At 33.4% G+C, this 21,146-nt stretch overlaps 1 protein-coding gene and 1 pseudogene across 1 annotated transcript; one reads left to right on the plus strand and one right to left on the minus strand.

Annotated features, from left to right (window-relative positions):
* Positions 1–583: 583 nt before the first annotated feature.
* Positions 584–4,804, minus strand: LOC103504282 (probable receptor-like protein kinase At2g23200). Its single transcript, XM_051091600.1, has 3 exons — positions 4,066–4,804; positions 1,860–2,849; positions 584–1,727 (listed from the first exon to the last, which is right to left on the minus strand). The coding sequence occupies exons 1-3, from the start codon at positions 4,716–4,718 to the stop codon at positions 872–874; spliced, it is 2,499 nt and encodes an 832-aa protein (XP_050947557.1). The 5' UTR covers positions 4,719–4,804; the 3' UTR covers positions 584–871.
* An 801-nt stretch (positions 4,805–5,605) lies between these two features.
* Positions 5,606–8,012, plus strand: LOC127143906 (threonine synthase 1, chloroplastic-like; annotated as a pseudogene).
* The last annotated feature ends 13,134 nt before the right edge of the window (positions 8,013–21,146 follow it).

Raw genomic sequence — 21,146 nt, forward strand, 5'->3', positions numbered from 1 at the left:
TCTTCCGGTATATCTCTTATTCTAAATCTTATCACTTCAAAATTTAGCAAAATTTCCCTTTGATATAAAATTATATGAATTTTCAACATTTCAAATGGTTTTTCTAATTATCAAAATAAAAATTTCAAATTGATTCAACATTTTCTAAGTCTGGAATGTTCAAATTTTGCAAAAAAAATCAATAAACTTTTTCAAATATAGAGAATCTCGATATTAGTCTTGTCCATGATCTCATTGAAAAAGCTCAAATATATAGAATCTGGATGTTATTTTGTTTGTGATTAACACATAATTTTTCCAAACCAAAGATTTTGACAATTTGCAAGTCTTTTTTGTTAAACTTGAGAACAAAAGCAGTAAGATTAACACCTAAGATTTGTGAAAGTTTGTAATTTGGGATTTGGAATTTTTCTTTAGGCATAGTAAAATTTTAAGATTCGAAAAATTAGTTAAAATTTGGCATATGATTTGAAATAATTATATAAATCTTTGAAAAATGACAGAATTATGGTATTAATAGTCGCAGAGATTTCAAACAACAAAGCCAAACGAATCAATAAGATTTAAATAGACCAACATAACGTATCGAAATTTACAGTTTTATCAATTGTCTTAAACTTGGACTCCAAACATATAACTTATTAGACTCAGTTCGAAACACATACACATTTAAATTCAGACTATCTCAACCTCTAAATTAACCGTAGATGCTTAATCATTACAAACATGAAGATTTCAAATTTGCTCATCAAACGACCCTCCAAATGTTTAAGGCATTACATTTTGACAGAGACAAATAAAGTACATAGTTGATGACTAAAAACAGGATCCAACAGAAGCCAATAATCTAAAACTTTGGCATGAAAGCAATTCATCTAGCACAGTCAATCTTGAACTCAGCGGCCAATTCTCTAGCATTCACAGTGGTGCTATCTTCATCTAGCATGACTGAATCATTGATTCCCTTGGAAGGAATTCGATCAAGAATCCCCGAATCAATCTCCCATGGAGCTTCAACGATGGAGGTGCTCATCCCTTCAAACCCCTTCCCCTCCCCAACAGGCGTGAACTGAAACTGCAAAGCCAATTCCAAATCATAGAGCACGTCTTGCATTGAAGGTCTATTCGCCCCAACTTCATTCAGACACTTCTCTGCAACTTCCACGAACTTCCTCAACGAGTTCGCTTCGATTGTTCCCATAAGAAAAGGATCGATCACTTTTTCAATCTCTCCTCTGCTTTTGCACAGAACTGCCCAGTCAGCTAAGTTTGTCTCTTCACTTGGAGCGGTCTTAACGATTGGTGCTCTGGCCGAGAGAACTTCGAAAAGCACGACGCCAAACGAGTAAACGTCCGATTTCTCTGTCAACTGTCCAGTGTTGAAGTATTCTGGATCCAGATATCCATAAGTTCCTCTAATGGTAATGTCTAATTCTTTGGCGTCGGGTACTCCAGTTTTCGATATGCCGAAATCGGCAACCTTTGCGTTCAACTCTTTGTCGAGTAAGATATTTGTGGTTTTAATGTCTCGGTGTATGATGATGGTCGCGGTCGAGCCAGTGTGTAGATAGTGAAGACCTTTTGCTGCATCGATGCAGATTTCAAGCCTTTTTTGCCATGTCAATGGAACTTTATCTTTAGCCTTTGAACCGTATAAATAATCTTTTAAAGTTCCCCCCTCCATGTATTCATAAACCAAGATCATCTCCTGGTTTTCGTCGCAATACCTGATGAAAATATGTAGCACGAAAGAAAATTAAATCCATAAATCAAAACGTTAATCAAATGACCAACAAAGTGGCATACTAATAAAAACACATAAATATATTTGATAAGAGATGAGTAATGGCATAACATACCCATATAACGAAACGAGAAAACGATGTCGAATTTGAGAAAATATAATAACCTCTGTGTGAAACTCCTTAATACCCTGTCCATGTCCTGGCTGACTTCGCTTCACAGCCACATCCTTGTCCCTAATTCTCCCAACATATACTTTACCAAATCCACCAACACCAATCATTTTGCTATCATGAAAACCATCAGTTGCATCGTTTATTTCCGCAAACGGGATCTTCAATTCAAGGTTCAAATTAGGAGCAATATCCGCAATCGATACGATCTTCTCCGATGATGGATCGTTTTGAGGAAGAAGCATAGGACGACGCTTTCTTAACTTCCTATTTCTTACAAAACAAAACACGGCCAATCCAATTATCAAACCAATAATCACAACCCCACCAACACAAACCCCAACAATAATCATCTTTGGACTCTGTTTCTCCTCTCCCATGCTTAAATCAACAACACCCACAAATGATTTGTCAATTAACTCCATAATCTCAATTCCATTCAAGAAAGCCCTTGACAATGGATCATTATTGATCAGGCCTATGCCCACATTGAAGAACCCCGAATGGTCAGTAACGATGATAAACTCGTACCAAAATGGCAACGCAAACACATTGTCTTCAGTAACTTCTGTGGATTGGAGCGAAGTTTGATTGACGCCAATGAAGACGTCAAAATTGAAAGTTTTGGAATTTGGGTTAGCGATGTCGCACCAAAGTAAGCGAAGAAAATACTTGGATTTTTTGTTCACATTAAAAACCCAAGTTAGAGTTGAATCTCTTGAGCGAGTGCTGGTGTTCATATCCAATACTTTTGCATTACTGTAAACGAAGACTGGGGCTACGTAAATTGTTTCTTGTCTATTGAAATTTAATTTTCCATTGAAGGTGACGGTCCTGGCAGAGGATTGAAGAGGCATGAATTCAGAATCTGGGAGCCAAGTTCTCCATAACGTGTCAGTCTCTGGAGTGATCATCCCACTACCCATCCACACCCTGTTCTTAAAAAACCAGGTCAATACAAACTAACATGTAGATTTGTTTGAGGTGTGGTTTTAGGAAAAAATGGTCGGTAAATTAGGTTAATACTGTTTGGCACAATCGGGGATTAGAATTATTCTAATTCTTAAATAATCAGATTTCATCCTCTCTTTTACCTTCTTACAACCCTATATTACCCTACCCAAATAACTAAACCTAAATTCTATTATTGTTTTCTAAATTATTACAATCATAACACTTGTCCAAACAAATATTATTATATAACACTATTATCATAATTATTCTCCAAACACGTACTATTATAACACTATCTTTCATATTCTTTTTTCAAATATATTTTACCATAACACTATCGATAATAATCTTTCTCCAGACACATGTTATCATAATAGTAGAATTATCGTAATCCTAGAATTATTATAATCATTTTCTCTCCTAATTCTTTTCCTCCCAAAAAGCACCTGTATGGTTTAAAATTGATTTAACAAGATGCTCTAGTAGCTTGTCAAAATAACCTTCCTGTCGTAGAGGTGCAAGATTTCATGTCACATTTCTATAATTACTACGAGAGAGTTATATATTAAATATTCAATTGCAAGTGTGTTTCAAATTTGTGAAATAAAATAATTATAAATAACAAATTTGTTCATAAAATATTCCAAAATTTCAGATTCAATTTTAATACTTTGGTTCATTATCCTATATTTATTTATTCCAAAATTTCAGATTCAATTTTAATATTTTGGTTCATTATTGTATATTTAAAAATATATCTATAATATTGTTTTAAATTTAAAATTATATGAAGGGGAAATATTAAAAATTTTAACCTTTTAATAAAGGAAGTACCTCGAATTCATAAAAGAAAAATGAACTAAAATATTGTGTTAAAATATAACGAAAAGAAGAAAAATATTGATAAATATTGAAAGTTTAGTAAAATATGATAAAGGACGATAGACTGCTATTTTTTCTCATCGTAATATTTACAAAATTATAAGAATTAAAATATTCAATTCTAAAACAATAACTGAGGTCTCATCTACTAAATATGACATTTTAAAGTAAAAAGAAAAAAATATATTTAAGTAACCTTTTCCATTTAATTTGTTCTTTATTTTCAACATCAAAATTAGATGGGTATTGGAAAATTAAACAGAGATGAAAAGATTACCATAAAATTATAATTAGATGAAGTGAGATTTAGCACCTGTAAACAACATTCCATGCATTGAAAGCCAACGTATACATAGAATCCCATCTTCTTACTTCTGGAGAAATAGGGTAAACCGAATCTGGTTTGAATTCATCAGGGGCAAGAAAGAGTTCAATGGCATTCACAAAAGCCAGATCAGACGATTCCAGAGGAGAAAATTCGATGCCAAATGGCCCTTCGTTAACTGCGAAAGCGAACTCCTTAACAACTGCTTTCTTCAAATCATTTCCAACTGAGAAATTTGATAGCAATACAAACCCAGAACTGACTGAAACACTAAATCGAGCTTGAGACATAATTTGTGGTAAAGTTGGGAAGAAATGGAGACGAACCACATACGTTCCGTTTGGAGTGATGTTCTTAAACACATACCATGTTGCCTTATTGTAAACTCTTGCTGTTTGGTATATTTCATTTATGTTTTTCGGGATGGTGTTGTTCTTAACTACTTTGCTTTTTCCGGGGTAGATTGACCAATCAATGGGTTTGGCATCCCCAACAAACCGTCGCTTGTTTATGAGTTCTGTGTCGGATTTCGATCCACAGTCGAGAAAATACTTATTTGGAGGAAAGTAAGCTAAAGAGGAAGAGATCAATTGAAGAAGTAGGAGAGAAAGGAGGTGGGAGAGGGAGAGCATTATTGCCATTATTGATTAGAGAAGAAAATTTTGGCTTAGTTTGCTTTTCAAAAGAATATAATAGGGAAGGATAAAAAAGCATGGGAATGATTAAAGTTTTTTCCTTAATTTCCTTTTTCTATTTTGTCCTTTGGGGGGAGATATTAGGAAATAAAGCTTTTAGGTAGGTGTTTTCCATTTTAGTTCTCATTATTTTAATTTTTAATGCTTCAATTGTAAATTTAGTTTGTATGCTGTTGAACATTTGCTTTGTTGGTTTTAATTATATTATTTAACCAGCCACGAAGTGTTTAACACTTAGTTTTAACCTTCGGAGACATTCTTGCAAATACTTTTCCTTTTTAAAAAATATGTAGTTTTTATCGGTTATCTTTTTCATGTTGGGTTTGCGGCTTTTCTTTTTCCTAATGGATGTTATAATTCCATACATGGACTAGATTATTATTTAAAGTCAATTTTGAAATCTATCTAGGATTGTGCACGCTACAAAAAAAACATAGCTTTCATTATGCAGATTTGCGCGTTGGAAAAGACAAGGTTGGGAAACAGATGCCATACTGAAGTCGTGAACTCTGTGTCGGCTTTGGCACTACTACACATTTAGTATTTAACAACGCAAATTTTGCTTCATAAAGACTTTCAACGACACAATTTTCGCGCCATTGAAGCCACTGTCAAGAAAGGCTATTTAACGACACTTTGGAAAACGTGTTATTAATATGCTTCGATGACACCAAAATTGTGTCATTAATACCTTTATCTTGATGCAATAAATATGTCATCGTTATTTATAACTTGACACCAATATATTATCATCAATACCCTTACATTGATGCAAATCATGTGTCATCGTTATCTATACCTTGATATTAATATATTGTCAATAATACTCTTACATGGACGCTTTAAATTTGTCACCTTTACCTATTACTCGACACGAATATATTGTGATTAATAATCTTATATTGACGCTTTAAATATGTCATAGTTATTTATACCTTGACACAAATATATTGTCATTAATACTCTTACATTGACAATTTAAATGTGTCACCGTAATCTGTCACTCGACACAAATATATTGTCATTAATACTATTATATTGACAGTTTAAATGTGTCAGCGTTATCTATCACTTGACACCAATATATTGTCACTAATACTCATATAACGACGCTTTAAGTGTGTCACCTTTCAATATAACTCGACACTAATATATCGTCGTTGTAAATGTTTCGCTACACAAAATTATTGTCAAGAAATGTGCTTTAACGACATTTTTCTGTTTAATAAAGGCTTATATGTCGACACATGTTTGGTGTCATTATTCTTCATTTTCGCAACACATATTTTTCTATCATATATTTCTTTTTTTAAAAAAATTAAATACTAAATTTCAGCATTACCCACATATGTTTGGAAAGATATTTATATTGATAATAAAAAACATAACTTACATTATCGATAAAGATTTTACAAAAATCCAAAAGATAAATTTACTGTAATATTACATTTATGTGTGACCTAATCTAATCAAACTGACGCATAAATGAGAACTTGATCAATACCATAATCCATGGATTCTTCAACTACCTGCAAATTTGAAGAAAATGAACCTTAGCCAACATTCATTACGGAAAATCACTAGAAGAAATATGACCTTTAATGTCGGTTGTAAAAAATGGAAACGGATCTTTAATGTCGCTTTTTAAAATGCGGATGTTTAATGTCGGTTTTAAACCGACATTAAAGATGAAGGATTAATGTCGGTTTTAAACCGACATTAAAGATCTGTTTTTTTCAAACCGACATTATAGATATATTAAACATAATAATTTTAAGTTTTTTGGAGTTTCATATATAAAAGATATATTTAGGGTTTTAAACCCCAAATCACCATACAACCATTATACAAGAAGAAAGTCATCACCGCCGTCGCTGCCTCCTCCATCTTCACCCAAAAACCTTCACTCCCAACAAGGCTACCTCCTCCCTCTTCAACCCCACCATTTCTTTCCCTTCTCGCAACCCCAAGCTTCAATCCACCCCAAAATTCCGCAACCCCATTCTCAGAATCCCTAAAGCTACCTCTGATTCCTCCCCCTCTCCACCCACTAACGGCTCTCCCCCATTGTCCACTCTCAAGAACCGTCGTTCTGCCGACGAGAACATCAAAGATGAAGCCCGTCGCCACCGTGCAGCCTCCGGAGAAGATCGGAGCAACTTCTCGGCCAAGTACGTCCCTTTTAACGCTGGCTCTGACTCCACTGAGTGCTACTCTCTCGACGAGATCGTTTACCGAAGCCGATCTGGTGGGTTACTCGACATTCAACACGACATGGAGGCATTGAAGAAATATGACGGCGCCTATTAGCGAAACCTCTTCGATTCGCGCGTGGGGAAAACTACGTGGCCTTATGGTTCCAGCGTTTGGAGTAAGAAGGAATGGGTGTTGCCGGAGATCGATCCTGACGATATTGTCGGCGCTTTCGAAGGTAACTCAAACTTGTTTTGGGCTGAGCGTTTTGGCAAACAGTTTTTGGGTATGAATGATTTATGGGTTAAACATTGTGGGATTAGCCATACTGGGAGTTTCAAGGATTTGGGTATGACTGTTTTGGTTAGCCAAGTGAACCGGTTAAGGAAATTGAAACGTCCTGTCGTCGGAGTCGGTTGTGCATCTTCCGACGATACATCGGCTGCATTATTGGCTTATTGCGCTTCTGCAAGAATTCCTTCCATTGTCTTCCTTCCAGCAAATAAGATTTCCATGGCACAGCTTGTTCAACCCATTGCTAATGGAGCTTTTGTGTTGAGTATAGACACAGATTTTGATGGCTGTATGAAGTTAATAAGAGAAGTTACAACAGAATTGCCAATTTATTTAGCTAATTCTTTGAATAGTTTGAGACTTGAAGGACAAAAAACAGCAGCTATTGAAATTCTACAATAATTTGATTGGGGAGTACCTGAATGGGTGATTGTTCCTAGAGGGAATCTTGATAACATTTATACATTTTACAAAGGTTTCAAGATGTGTCAACAACTTGGCCTTGTTGATAAAATTCCAAGGCTTGTTTGTGCTCAAGCAGCCAATGCAAATCCTTTGTATTTACATTACAAATCTGGTTGGAAAGATTTCAAGGCTGTGAAAGCAAGTTCATCTTTTGCTTCCGCCATTCAGATTGGAGATCCGGTTTCTATAGACCGAGCTATTTACGCATTGCAGAATTCAAATGGCATTGTTGAGGAAGCAACCGAGGAGGAACTTATGGACGCAATGGCACAAGCTGTCCAGAGCTAGCATCATTGTGATGCTCTCTGCTTACATTGCTTACTTGGTCTTTCAACTCTTGACTCATTGAAAACTATTTGAAGCTGAGGTACGATGACTGCTCCTTTGAATATTTAATTTTATGTTTAATAGATCTAATGCATGTTTATTTCAGCTACATTTGTTTGATGATTACACGATTTTTTAGAATTTAAATTCGCAATGGAATTGATTTTTTTTAAGTTATAAATTATAAAAATAATCTCTATTTTTACGGTTAATCTTCTTTTTTTTAAAAAAATAACTAATCTATCTTTAATCTTCTACAAAATTTGAAAATATATTCAATTTTTTTTAAATGTAAATCATAATTATTATATAAGTTCACGACATAAAAATTAAGTTCAAACAAAGTAAAAGTTTAATTAGAAGCAACGTTTTTTAATATTTAAAAATATATATAGAGATGAAAGTAGAATAAATTCAATTTGAAGTACTATAAAGTAGAATAGTAACGAAGATGTCGATGAATACTACTCCACCTCCATTCTTTGCATCTACTATTGCTTCTCCAACTCCCCACCCTTACATCTGGGGAGATCAGGTAATTATTATTTTCTGTTGTCCCTATGAAATTTTATGGAATTTTATGGAGTTTGATATTTTCCAAAGAGGACAAGATAATAATGTTCCTATTTTCTTAATTTTATGTTACATTTTTCAGCATCTTTTGATGTTACCTTATGGGACTCCAGTACCTTATCCAGCTATATATCATTGTGGTAATCACCCTTTTATATTATAGGCTAGTGGATTTTATTTATATTCAAATCAATGAATCTTTTTTTCTCCATGGTTTCATCTTAATATCATTTGCTCTTTACCTGACCATTCCTTCTTAAATACCCACAAAATCATTAGACCGAAATAGAAGGATTAAGTTAGTCTTTGATATAATTGTTCTTTTTTTGTCTTTTGTAGACTTCTAATCAATGTTGAATATGAAGGGAAATCCCTTGATGGAAAAGAAAGGGCCTAAAAAAATCTAAGGGCATGTTAGGAAATACTGCTTCAGCTGGCGGTAAGAAGAGTGGAAAGGTGGCTTCAAGTTATGGAAATGATGGTGCTTCTCAAAGGTGTTTTAACTTGAGACTTGGTGCAGGTTGTGTTTTATTTTTAAATTAACTTCAAGTTATGCTACTTTTTGTTTTTTAAATTTTCAAATTTCTTTTTTGATAATTTTGTACATTCGTAAAGAGTATATTACAAAAAGTTGATCGAACAACTCTTGCAGGGCCTGTTAATGAGCCTAGTTCTTCGAGTAGGGAACCTAATGCTAAAGCTTAAACTCATAACGACCAAGTTTAAGGTAAAAGGATTGGACATGATACATAACATAACTGAGACTTGAGATTATTCATATTATCTTTGCATTTAGTTTTAACTTTTAAGAATATTTTCTTTTGGGAGAGTATGTCTTCTCTTTACATTTACTTTTAGGATTGATGCATTTATTTCACAGCAATGAGCAATGGTTTATTAATTGATGATGATGTTAGATATTGATTCTGCTCGTTGTTTTTTAGCTATTTACCTGAGGCATACTGGAAATATTTTTCATGTAACAGCCAACAGGATGCCATATTTATTATTTATTCACAAAGTTCATTTGTTGTTATAGTTTGTTGCCATATTTTTCAGTCAGGTTATGGCAAGGAGGAAATACTGCTGGCCCTGGTGTGGTGTTTTTTCTTTTAAAGAGTTTTTTAAAAAATCTTTGTGATATGTGGTTTGCTTGCTTTGAACGACCTTTTTTTTTCTTACATAAGTTGGTTTCTGTTTTTTACATTTTTGTTTTGTTTGTGATATGGGTACTTAGTTACGTAGGTTTCGGTTGCGAGGACTTGCAATTGTGTATTTGTATATTTTTTTGCTTCCGTAGAGGCAGCTTGACATTGAGTTTAAAGAATCTGCTGATGAACAGAAACGGTGATGAACAGAGACAGAGGTAACAATATTCTTTAAAGTTAATATATTGTACAACATTACCAAATTCTCTAATGTACGTTTAGCTTTGTTTTGGTATTGTTTGTAGAATGATTGAAGTTATATCGGGTTGAAAGCTGAGCGATTGTGTAGATAGTCAGACGATCGTTGAAGGTTGAAGATTGAAGATTGAGAAGACGTTTAGAATTTTTCTTATTTACGTCTTGTATTAGGATCTTTTTTCATGTTTTGTTGTAGAATATATAAACACAATATTAAGTTTTCAGTTTGTGTATACAAATGTAAAAGATAAATATTATAGTTTCTAAAATAATATTAATTTTATTGATTTGTTAGAGCGAGAAAAAAATATTTATCTATATAGATTCAATGTTGTTTTATAAAAAATGGACAATAATACAACAATTAAATAAATATAAATTTCTAAACATGGACAAAAACAAGTCTTTAATGTCGGTTTTAAACTGACATTATTGACCTCTTAATGTTGGTTTTAAAACGCATCATAGTCCAATCGACATTAAAGGGCTTCAATAACACTATCAAAGATGTCGGTTGAAAACTGACATTAAAGACCTTTAATGTCGTTTTAAAACCGACATTAAAGACCTTTAATGTCGTTTTAAAACCGACATTAAAGACCTTTAATGTCGTTTTAAAACCGACATTAAAGACCTTTAATGTCGTTTTAAAACCGACATTAAAGACCTTTAATGTCGTTTTAAAACCGACATTAAAGAGGCCTTTAATGTCGTTTTTGAACCGACATTAAAGGCCTTTAATAACGAACCGACATTAAAGGTCAAATTTCTTCTAGTGAATGCATAAGCATAAGCATAAACGTTAAGTACATGCCAAACAAAAATCACTTTCTTAACAAGTAGACCAATAAACTTTTCAAAATAAGCGCCCAAAGTTCATACAACCAAGATTTTTAATAAAAGACCCATAAGGAATGCAAAAGATTAAAAAAAAAACACCGACTACATAAGCATAGACATAATCATAGTATATAAACGTTGCAAATGTAAGTTTCGATTCAATCTTTACAGACCAAACAATGTTCTAGTTTGCATCAAGTTGAAACTTAGCATAAACTTAACCATAGCCCCCCTCCTCCAAAGTAATTACAAAACAACATGATTCCTATAACATATGTCTAAGCAGATTGAACAAAATAGTTTTTTAATGACTATCATAACTGCTGAATAGTCAACACAACAAAGTATCAAGTTCCTAAATATATGTCAACACGATTCCTAAAACATATGTCTAAGCGGATCACACAAAATAGACTTTCAATGGCTACCATTGCAGGATAGTCAAAGCAATATTCCTAAGTACATGTTAACATGATTCCTAAAAGAAAATAGTTAAGTTACGTTACAAAACATAAAGCACGCTTACCTCTTTCTTTTACTAAATCCCCATCCCCATATCTTGATTACCCTCCATAGAGGCTTCTTCTTTCTTGCAAGTTCAGAAGCCCTAATAATGAATAGCAAACTACGTAAGTTATACAATTATTCTTTCATATGCAATATATTAACTCATTATTTGATCCCTAACGGAGTTCATGATAAATTAAGTTAACATCATTCTCAAAGTTATTCCAAGAACAAAAGTTGCAACCAATGTTATGAGAAAACAACAAATAATGTAACAAATAACAAATACTTAAAATTCAACCCAAAAAATCCAGTTGCAAAATAAGTAAGTTTCAAAACTTTCTTACTATGAGGATTGGGAAGTGTTGCTATCAAAGATCTCCTTTGTAGTTCCTCTTCTATCAAATTCAACCCAAAAAATCGAGTAGACAATATATTGATCTAAATAATCCTTGTTTTTTCTTGGGAACCATAGCACAAGAAAACATCATCATTGACACACAACACATAAGCAAATCTTTAATGGCTTAAATTGAGAAGTCCTAATTTTGTATCTTATCCTCTTATAGTTTTTAATTTAGTCTATCATTATTCGTAAATGTTAAAATTAGACGATAATGAAACTTACATAGCATGATACTTCATAGATTGAACAGAAGTTCGAAAAAGCAAAAAAAGTCATCTAAGTGAGGAAAAATGAATTTTGTTTAGTAATTGGAAAATGTAATATACTAGTTGCAAGCCAAGAACCATAAAATCCATAAATGAACATTACTTATTCCTCGTCTCAAATTTTTATATGGCAAAAAACGAATGAATTTTTCATACGTGTTACATTATGGAAATTGAAAAATAGACAATAATAATAATAATAATAATAATAATAATAATAATAATAATAATAATAATAATAATAATATTAGCAAAACAATGTAAAATTGACAAATAGGCAATAAGTCGACAAATAATACAGGTTGAGAAATAATATAATATACAGGTTGAGAAATACTATATTGAAAATAATATACAGATGGAGAATAAATATATTGGAAATAATATAAACTAATATATTGGAAATAATATAAAATAATACCTTGGAAATAATATAAAATAATATATTGAAAATAATATAAAATAATATATCGAAAATAATATAAAATAATATATTATATCGGATATAATATAGAAATAATAGAGGTTTGTGAAATAAATATCAAACCTAATAAACTATTCTGTTTTTCACATCTCTAATCAATTAATAAACGTAAACCAAAAAAATTAAGGACAACCAAATTAAATCAATTGGCTTAATCCTAACAAATTTAAAGAATATAGAATAAACTCAAATGACCTAAATCTAACAAATTTGAATCAAAATCAATTGGCCTAAATCGGCTAAATTTGAAGCAATGATAAATTCAATTGGCCTAAATCTAACAAAATTAAAGCAAGTAATGACATTAAGCTCAAATGATCTGAATCTAACAAATTCGAAGCACATTGAAATTAATTGGCCTCTAAATTCAATGCAACAATAAATTTAATTAACCTAAACAACAATAAATTCAATTGACCTAAATTTGAAGCAAGCAAGTTAAACCCAATTGGCCTAAATTTGAAGTAACAATAATTGATCACACTCGAAAAAGGGAAGGGAAAGAGAGGAAATTAAAAAAAAAAAAAATCTTTGAATACCAATTTGACATAATAATTTTCCTTAGCTTTTTTTCAACCCCCAAAAGCAAGGGAAAGAGATGAAATTAAAAAAAAAAAAAAAATTACCTTGACAGAATAGTTTCCTTAGCTTTTTTTCGACCCTTCTAATTGATCTCAATCGAACATAGGCTCCCAAAAAATCCTCCTTTGTTTTCCTTTGTTTTTATAAGACAGTGAGGACAGGATCATGTTTTGAGAGTGGAGAAGGTGGGAGTGAGATAGAAAATTGGGTTAGTTGATTGAAAATAGAGTGAAGAAGGTGGGAGTGGGAGAGAAAATTGGATGAGTTAGGTAAAATAGGGAGGAGACTAATATTCTTTTTTTTTTTTTTGAGTTAAATTCAAATTTAAATCCAATTTCAAAATAAAATAAAAATAAAGTAAATAAAAAAATAAATAAAAAGTAAATAAAAAAAATAAATGACAAAAGGTTGTATCTAGAACCTCTTAGAAGATTACCCCTCCGATCAAAAAATATAAATATATAAAGATAATCAATTGAATTTTGCATTTTAATTTTCTAAACAAAATGTATCTTGTATACTAATTAAACAATCAAGAGCAAATTAAAAGATTGTTTCATGGAGATCACATGAAATTAAATTCGTTCTTGAATAAAAATTAAAGAATTAACATGCTAAATTAGAATAAAAAAGGAAGAAACTCTTAAAGAAATTGAATACCCATGATCCTCTTACCTCTTAGAAGATTACCCCTCTATTGGAATAAAAGATTGATGGAATATGTTGCTGGAATTTTTTCTCCATTGAAATAAAAGATTACCGGAATATTTTTTAGAGAAAAAATGACAGAATGAGATGAGAGAGTTCTAAAACAATTATATTTAGAGAGAATTTGGGTGAAAATTGGAGTTGGATTTATGAATGGATCAAATATAACTGAAAATTGATTAATATTTACGGAAAAATGAGTTATATATAAAAAAGAAATGAAAATAACTGCTTCATGGGTTTCGAACTCATAACTTCAGGGCGAGACGTGCGCTCAACTTGACGGAAAGGAAAGGATTTCTAGAAAGTTGTTATATATTTACAAGATTTCCATTGAAAATATGTGAGAAAAAAATGATTTGCAGGCTATGAGATTCGAACACATGACATCAAAGGTGTGCGGGTGAGAAGAAGACGACACGTGGCATGCATAGATTGGCTGAAGAGTGGACAAGGTGCGTGCGTGAAGTCTTTCAAAAATGAGGAATAAAGGAATACGCTTGGCTAGGATTCGACCTTGCGACCTTGAGGTATTTTACGCGTGTGGAAGTATTGAATCTTTTTGGTAATTTACCAATTGGTCTCTGATCTTTGATTTACCAATTTTTCTTTGTTCGGACTTCATTTTAAGTGGTTTTCATTGCATTGGGTTCGTAATAGAGTCTATATAGGTAGAGGGAGCCTAGGCTTTTGTGTTTTTGGTAGAGAGAGAAAATGTTGAGAGAAAATATGCTATTATCATATAATTTTAATTGCGTGAGAGAGGGAGTTAACAAATTTTAAAATTTGAGTTTTTTTTTATTTCGAAATTTTTTAAAAGACACAAAAATTTTGTTGATAATTAACGACGTTTTAAATGTGGCAAGAAAAATTAAATTGTGTCAATAGAATTGTGTCAATAAATAATTTTCAACGACATAATTGTACCTTACCCCATCTTTTTTATTTTCAATGACACAATATCTTGATTAGTAGTGTCATTAAAACTCATTTTTTTAGTAGCCGGGGGAGAAGAGAAATCGGAGCGACCAAGATTCTTCGACGGTAGTCTTTTAGATTGGTGGGTTCAACGGCAGTCCCTTAGACAAAGTTTGCTTGTTCGATGGGGTTTGCTTGTTTGACGGTGTAAGATTAGTGGATTTGACGACAGTCTCTTAGATTTGGAGATGAGTTACGTTGTTTCCTGTTTTTTGGTAGGGAGAGAGAGAAAATGTTGAGCAAATTGTAAAACTTTTTTTGAATGTCGCGCGAAGTGGGAATTGGAAAATTTTGAATTTTTGGTTTTTTTATTTCAAAATTTATTTAATGACACAAAGAATTTGTTGTTAATTAATGACACTTTAAATGTTTCAAGAAAAATTAAATTGTGTCAAGAAATAGTGTGTCACTTCTATTTTTAACGATACATTTTACTCCCACCCTACCCCTTTTTTATTTTTGACGACACAATGTTTTGATATGTAGTGTCGTTAAAACCCAAATTTGTACTAGTGTGGTCTTCTATCTCGATCTAATGTTCAAGATGTCGAGACAGCTAACCACTTCCCCAATGCCATGGAGGTACACGTTGGGGAAACCTGTAATTTAAATAATAATATATCTTTTCCTCGAAGCAAAGAAAGTATACGTCGGAGATTCCCTAGTTATGCCCGATGTGGAAATCTATGGTGTTGGGGAAAAGATATATTATTATTTAAATTTTAGGTAATTTTCTCGATGTGTACCTACATGACGTCGAGAATTATCTTACTATGGCTGCACTAGCATTGACCACGTTGGGAAAAATGTAGTATTTAAATAATTATTTCAAACTTTTTTCGACGTCATATGTGAAACGTTGGGAATGAGTCCCACTAATCTCGATGTTTTCACTTATGGTGTCGGCTGGAGGGGTTATCGCGACGTTTTGGAGTTGCGTCAGGATATCCCCTATTAATAAGTGTTCTATGCTCACAGAACAGAGAACACAAATAAAAGAGATAAGAGAAAGAGATAGAGAATGAGAGAGAGAATGAGAGAGAGAGCGCTTGTCGTTGCCGTTGTTGTCACCGTCCGTCGACTCCTTGGCCGCCGTCGTCATGTTCTGCTACCCACCGTCCTCCCCTCATCGTCGCATTCCGCCGCCGTCTCTGCATTTCGGTAAAGATACTTTTTTTTGTTTGTAAGTTAAATAAATGTATGTTTTTAATTTATATTGAATTTTTTTTTTGCATGAATAAAGTTAAAATTGTTACAATGTATGCTTAAATGTATTGAAATCGTTTATTAAAATTGTTGGAAATTTATGAATTAAATTGTATGTATAAATTGGAAAGATGTATTGAAATTATATTTTGAAATATATTTAAATTTTGATTGTTAGAGAGGGGACACAGTTGAAATTATATTGAAATGTACTGAAATTGTTGAATTGTTGAAATTGAAAATTTTTAAATTGTTGAAATAGTTTAAATGCTTGAAAATTTTAATTGATTTGTCGTGGCTATCTTGCTGTTATGGTAGCCTATAGTTTTTTATTTGTTACTATGCTTTGTTTGTTGGAATTAAGTGTTAGTTAGAATTATGGTGGCCTTTTAGTAGTTTATAATTTGTTGGAGGTGATAGGTAGCTTCTAAAGCTTGTTAATTGGAAGTGTTAGGTAGTTTGGAAAGATTGAAGTAATACGTGATTAGGTTGTTCTGGTTATCCTACAGTTACGTTAGCCCTTTTAGTTTAAACTTAGATGTAGTGAAACTTGGGATATTGGGTACTTGTGAGGTGTAGCTTATTCATGGAGTAAGTTTGAGCATTTGAGAGGAGGAATGTAAGACTAGTGAAACCTATTTATGTTATAAGTCTTTAATGATGGACAAGGGTTGGATGAAACTTAGGAATAAGTTCTCGGTTGAGTATAGAGAGGGAGTGTCCCAATTTTTAGAGGTTGCAAAGTATTACGTTGATGAGTCAGACGAATTAGGTGTTTATGCAAGAGATGTATGAACTTAAATTGAGACTCATTAGAGAGTGTGAAGCGACATCTCTTAACAATTGAAATATGTCCCTCCTATATAGATTAGGTATATATAATGGAGAGCTAGTGAACTTGCATAAAAGTATAGAAAGATTTGATAAAGAAACTAGAACTGACTCTTTCCATGAATGTACTAACAATAATCCTTTGCCTGAAGACAATGAAATATTGGATATGCTTCATGATTGATAAGCTTCGATTGGACGCGAAGAAGAAATAGAGTAAGGTTTGGATAATGACATGCCATCTAATAGTGGTGTAGAAAAAGAGACGGTGAACATATTTCAGGAGTTATTAAACCAAGCACATAGTGAGCTATACCCTGGCTGTTTAGAATTTTCATCCCTAAACTTTTTAGTTACGTTGATGTATGTCAAGGTTCTCAACGGTTGAGTAACAAATTCTGCGACATGTTACTTAAATAGTTAAAACATACATTCCCAATGTGCAGTACTATTATCCCCAATTCCTTCTACGAAGCAAAACGAAAACTGTATGACTTGGGTCTGGGATATGCAACTATTCATGCGTGTAAGTACGACTATGTATAATACTGAAAGGAGTTTAGGGATTTGCAATATTTTCCAACTTGTGGTGAGTCTTGGTACAAGGTTAGTCCTAACAGAGAGGAAAAAATACCGCACATGGTATTGCACCACTTTTCGTTGATATCAAGATGACAGTAATTATTTGTATCGCAAGAGAGCTCATTCGACATGAGATGACATAAGAGTAAACGAGTCGAAATAGAGGATGTGTTGAGACATCTAGCTTATGCAAAGGGTTGGAAGCATTTTGATTATGAATTTCCTAAGTTCGCTTCAGATTCACGGAATGTTCGTTTGGGATTAGCTTCTGATGGGTTTAATCTGTTTAGAAATATGAGTACTTCGTATAGTATATGACCTGTAGTGTTAATTCCTTACTATTTGCCACCTTAGAAATGCATGAAAGAGTTCAACTTCTTTATGTCATTGCTCATACTCGATCCAAGATCTCCTGTTAGGAAAATTGATGTTTACCTTCAACATTGATTGAGGAACTTAAAGAGTTATGGAGTTTTGGTGTGTGTATGCATAATTCTCTTACCAGTCAGTTGAATGCAGCTTTGTTATAGACGACCAATGACTTTCCGGCATATGTTGACTTATCTGGGTGGAGTACGAAAAGGTATCAGACATGTCCCATATGCATGGGAGATAGATCGTCATTAAGGATAAGTGGAAAAATATCTTTCTGAGGACACCTACGTTATATTCCCGATAACCACGCTTACCATAAAAGTAAGCTACATGATGGAAGTGTAAAGCGTAGGCCTCCTCTAGTTAAATTTCTTGATGAATTTGTTTCTAATATTTCACGACATATGAATGAAAAAGATGAAAAAAATATTAAGTCTTAAGACCCACGACTGTCACATTTTGCTACATCGACTTCTACCTATTGTTGTTCAAGCATTTTTATCGAAAAATGTGCACACTGTAGTTACTGAATTGTGTTGTTTTTTTCGTGACTTGTGCACAAGAAGAATATGAATAACTGATTTGGATCGATTACAAGCGGATATCATAAGCATACTCTATAAATTGAAAAGAATATTTCCATCTAGATTATTCGACGTAATGGCACACCTTGCCGTTCATATGCCATGTGAAATAAAAGTCACTGATCTGGTTAATTATAGTTGGATGTATCCTATTGAAAGAAGTCTATGCACAATGAAACAGTTTGTCCCAAAACAAAGCACGACCCAATGGGTCTATTGCAGAACCATATGTGATGATTGAATAAGGGACTTTTTGTTCGAGGTATCTAAGTGAGATTGAAACTTAATTTATCCGAGTGAACAAAATGATGATAACATTCTCGATGATGAGGTACTTGGTGAGTTTGAGGTGTTTGTGTAGAAGGGACGACCATTAAGCGCGTCAAGTTCACGATCTTTATCACAGGACGTGAAATGTCTTGCACATTGGTACATCCTAAACAATGTAGATGAAATAGCGTAGTACCGCAAGTATATACTTTCAACTCTATACTTTACTCGCTCTTTAAGTTGTTAATTTATAGTTGTTACAAAGACTCACAAGTATGTACTTTGGGAAATACTTGAGGCTGATACGTCGTCAAGCTTAAAGCGTTGTCAACTAATTTAAAAGACATCAACGGACATTTCCTGATTTGTTCAGAGATCAGGTATGTAAAGTACATGATTTTGAGAATTGGTATATGCTTATTTCAGAATTTATATTCATTTACATTAATTTTAGGTTATAGAAATGTGTGAGAGAGAAAACCTTTCTCATAATTTACTCTCACTTACGATGAGACCTTCACTTGACGTTCGATCCTATAGTGGATGCATTGTTGGTGGAGTATGATTTCACATGATAGAGCATGATTCCCAACGCACTACACAAAATAGTGGAGTCATGATAGTCAGTGAAAACAGTGACAGTGGAAGCACCGACAATAATTTCTACGGTGTATTAGATGAATTTATTTCCATTCAATATCTGATGGGACAACGTGTTTAGCTTTTTAAGGGTAGATGGCTTGACACGGACAAGAACAAAAACTATTGGACACACATGGAATTAGAGTACAAATCAATCAACACGTCCGGTTTTTAGTTCCCTGAGGAATTAGTCATTCTCGCAATCCAAGCACATCAACTCAAACCTTTTAGACCCAAAAAATAGTGCCAATTGGAAAGTTGTTCAAGTGGTCCAAAATAAACGGATGTGGATCATGCCCGAAGTGGATGATGTTGAGGATTAGCAATTGAATGTATTGGAAATCGTTGTCGGACATTGTGTGGATGAACACATTGAGGATGGCACCCTATGCAAACGCAACATTGATCTTACAGTGGTGGAAAGACTAATTGTGCATCATGTCATTGACAACTTCATAAACAATGATGAGGAACAACTATCCATTCAAAGCGGATCAAGCGACGATGAAGAATAATGTGAATCACGTATTCATATGTTTCATTTTTTATATATTCAATTTCAAAATACTCTCATTTGTTTAATTAATTTTGGTTTACCTTTCCCTCAGGTACTATGCCATTCCCCTGCGGTTTCGATGTGATCGGTGTTTTTTTTTTATTTTGACGCCAACACGTTCAATAACGTGGGAGGAACATCCCCAGTGGGTGACACATCAGTTAGTCCCATTAGATAAACAATTAATTGCACAAACATGGAGTTTCGTTTCTGATAGTCTTATGTTTTCGTAGATGTCTCTCAACCCAGTACCCGTACTCTTAGGAGACGGCAACACTTTAGGAACTTAAAGCTAGATAGATACATGTAGCAAAATAAGAAGATCCTAATATCCATCGCTCCAAAACAGGATAAGTCGATCTCGCCACTTGCCTTTCACTTCAGCTATACCATCGGTGTCAGTATACATTTCCAATCTACTTCCTTAAGTGAGCTGGCGTTACTCCAGAGTACATCGAGCTTGTGAAGAGCAGTTTACAGGTAAGTTTTTAGATTATCGTACATATATGTTACCTACGTATATATATACAAACCTAATCTGTGAGTACTTTTTTTCGTAACAATGGTTCGTGTTTGATTTCATAGATCTACCACTTACTCGATTTATTGAGCATCAAATGCTCAACACCTGAAAGGAGTTTAGGGGAGACAACCATCACCATTTTAAGTTGTTCAGCGATCCTAAATAAGCACATGACAACCCACCCCCAGATTGAGGAATTGTATGGAAGATTGACACTTCTTCTGCGATCACTATGTTACTTAATAGTTTAAGGTGAGTTACATTTTTAATGTTCCTCAATAGTAGTTCATTTTTGTTGTTTGTATGTAACATTTTGATTGTTTGCATTTAGGAGCAATCAAGGATCAATAGAGTTGCTAGAGCGAAGCAGGCCGATAACCACGATAGAAGATCTAAGTCATTTCTAAATGACAGCACGAACTCGCTGAATAACGAGGCCAACCAGTTGATTGAGTGAAGTTGTTTACAGAAACACACGCTCGGGGTGGCTAGTTCATTTCATAGGCAGTCGCAGATGTGCATGTAAGTTTATGAAAATATTTTGTCTTATTTTATACATTTCATTTACGAGTTTCACTTAATTAAAAATTTTCTTGCATAATTAAATGCTGAAACTCCATTCTCAATCCACCCCTGAGGGTTCATAACCACTCTTTGAAGACGAGATATAAGCGAGACAGTTTTGGATAGATGACCGAGCTACTCAAAATGTCTTGGTTGGGGCCCCAAGCCAAAGTCCCAAAAGGCTGTTGCAGTTCTTCGTCTTTATCATATGA

Source organism: Cucumis melo, chromosome 11 (genome assembly GCF_025177605.1).
Source record: "Cucumis melo cultivar AY chromosome 11, USDA_Cmelo_AY_1.0, whole genome shotgun sequence".
Taxonomy (NCBI): domain Eukaryota; kingdom Viridiplantae; phylum Streptophyta; class Magnoliopsida; order Cucurbitales; family Cucurbitaceae; genus Cucumis; species Cucumis melo.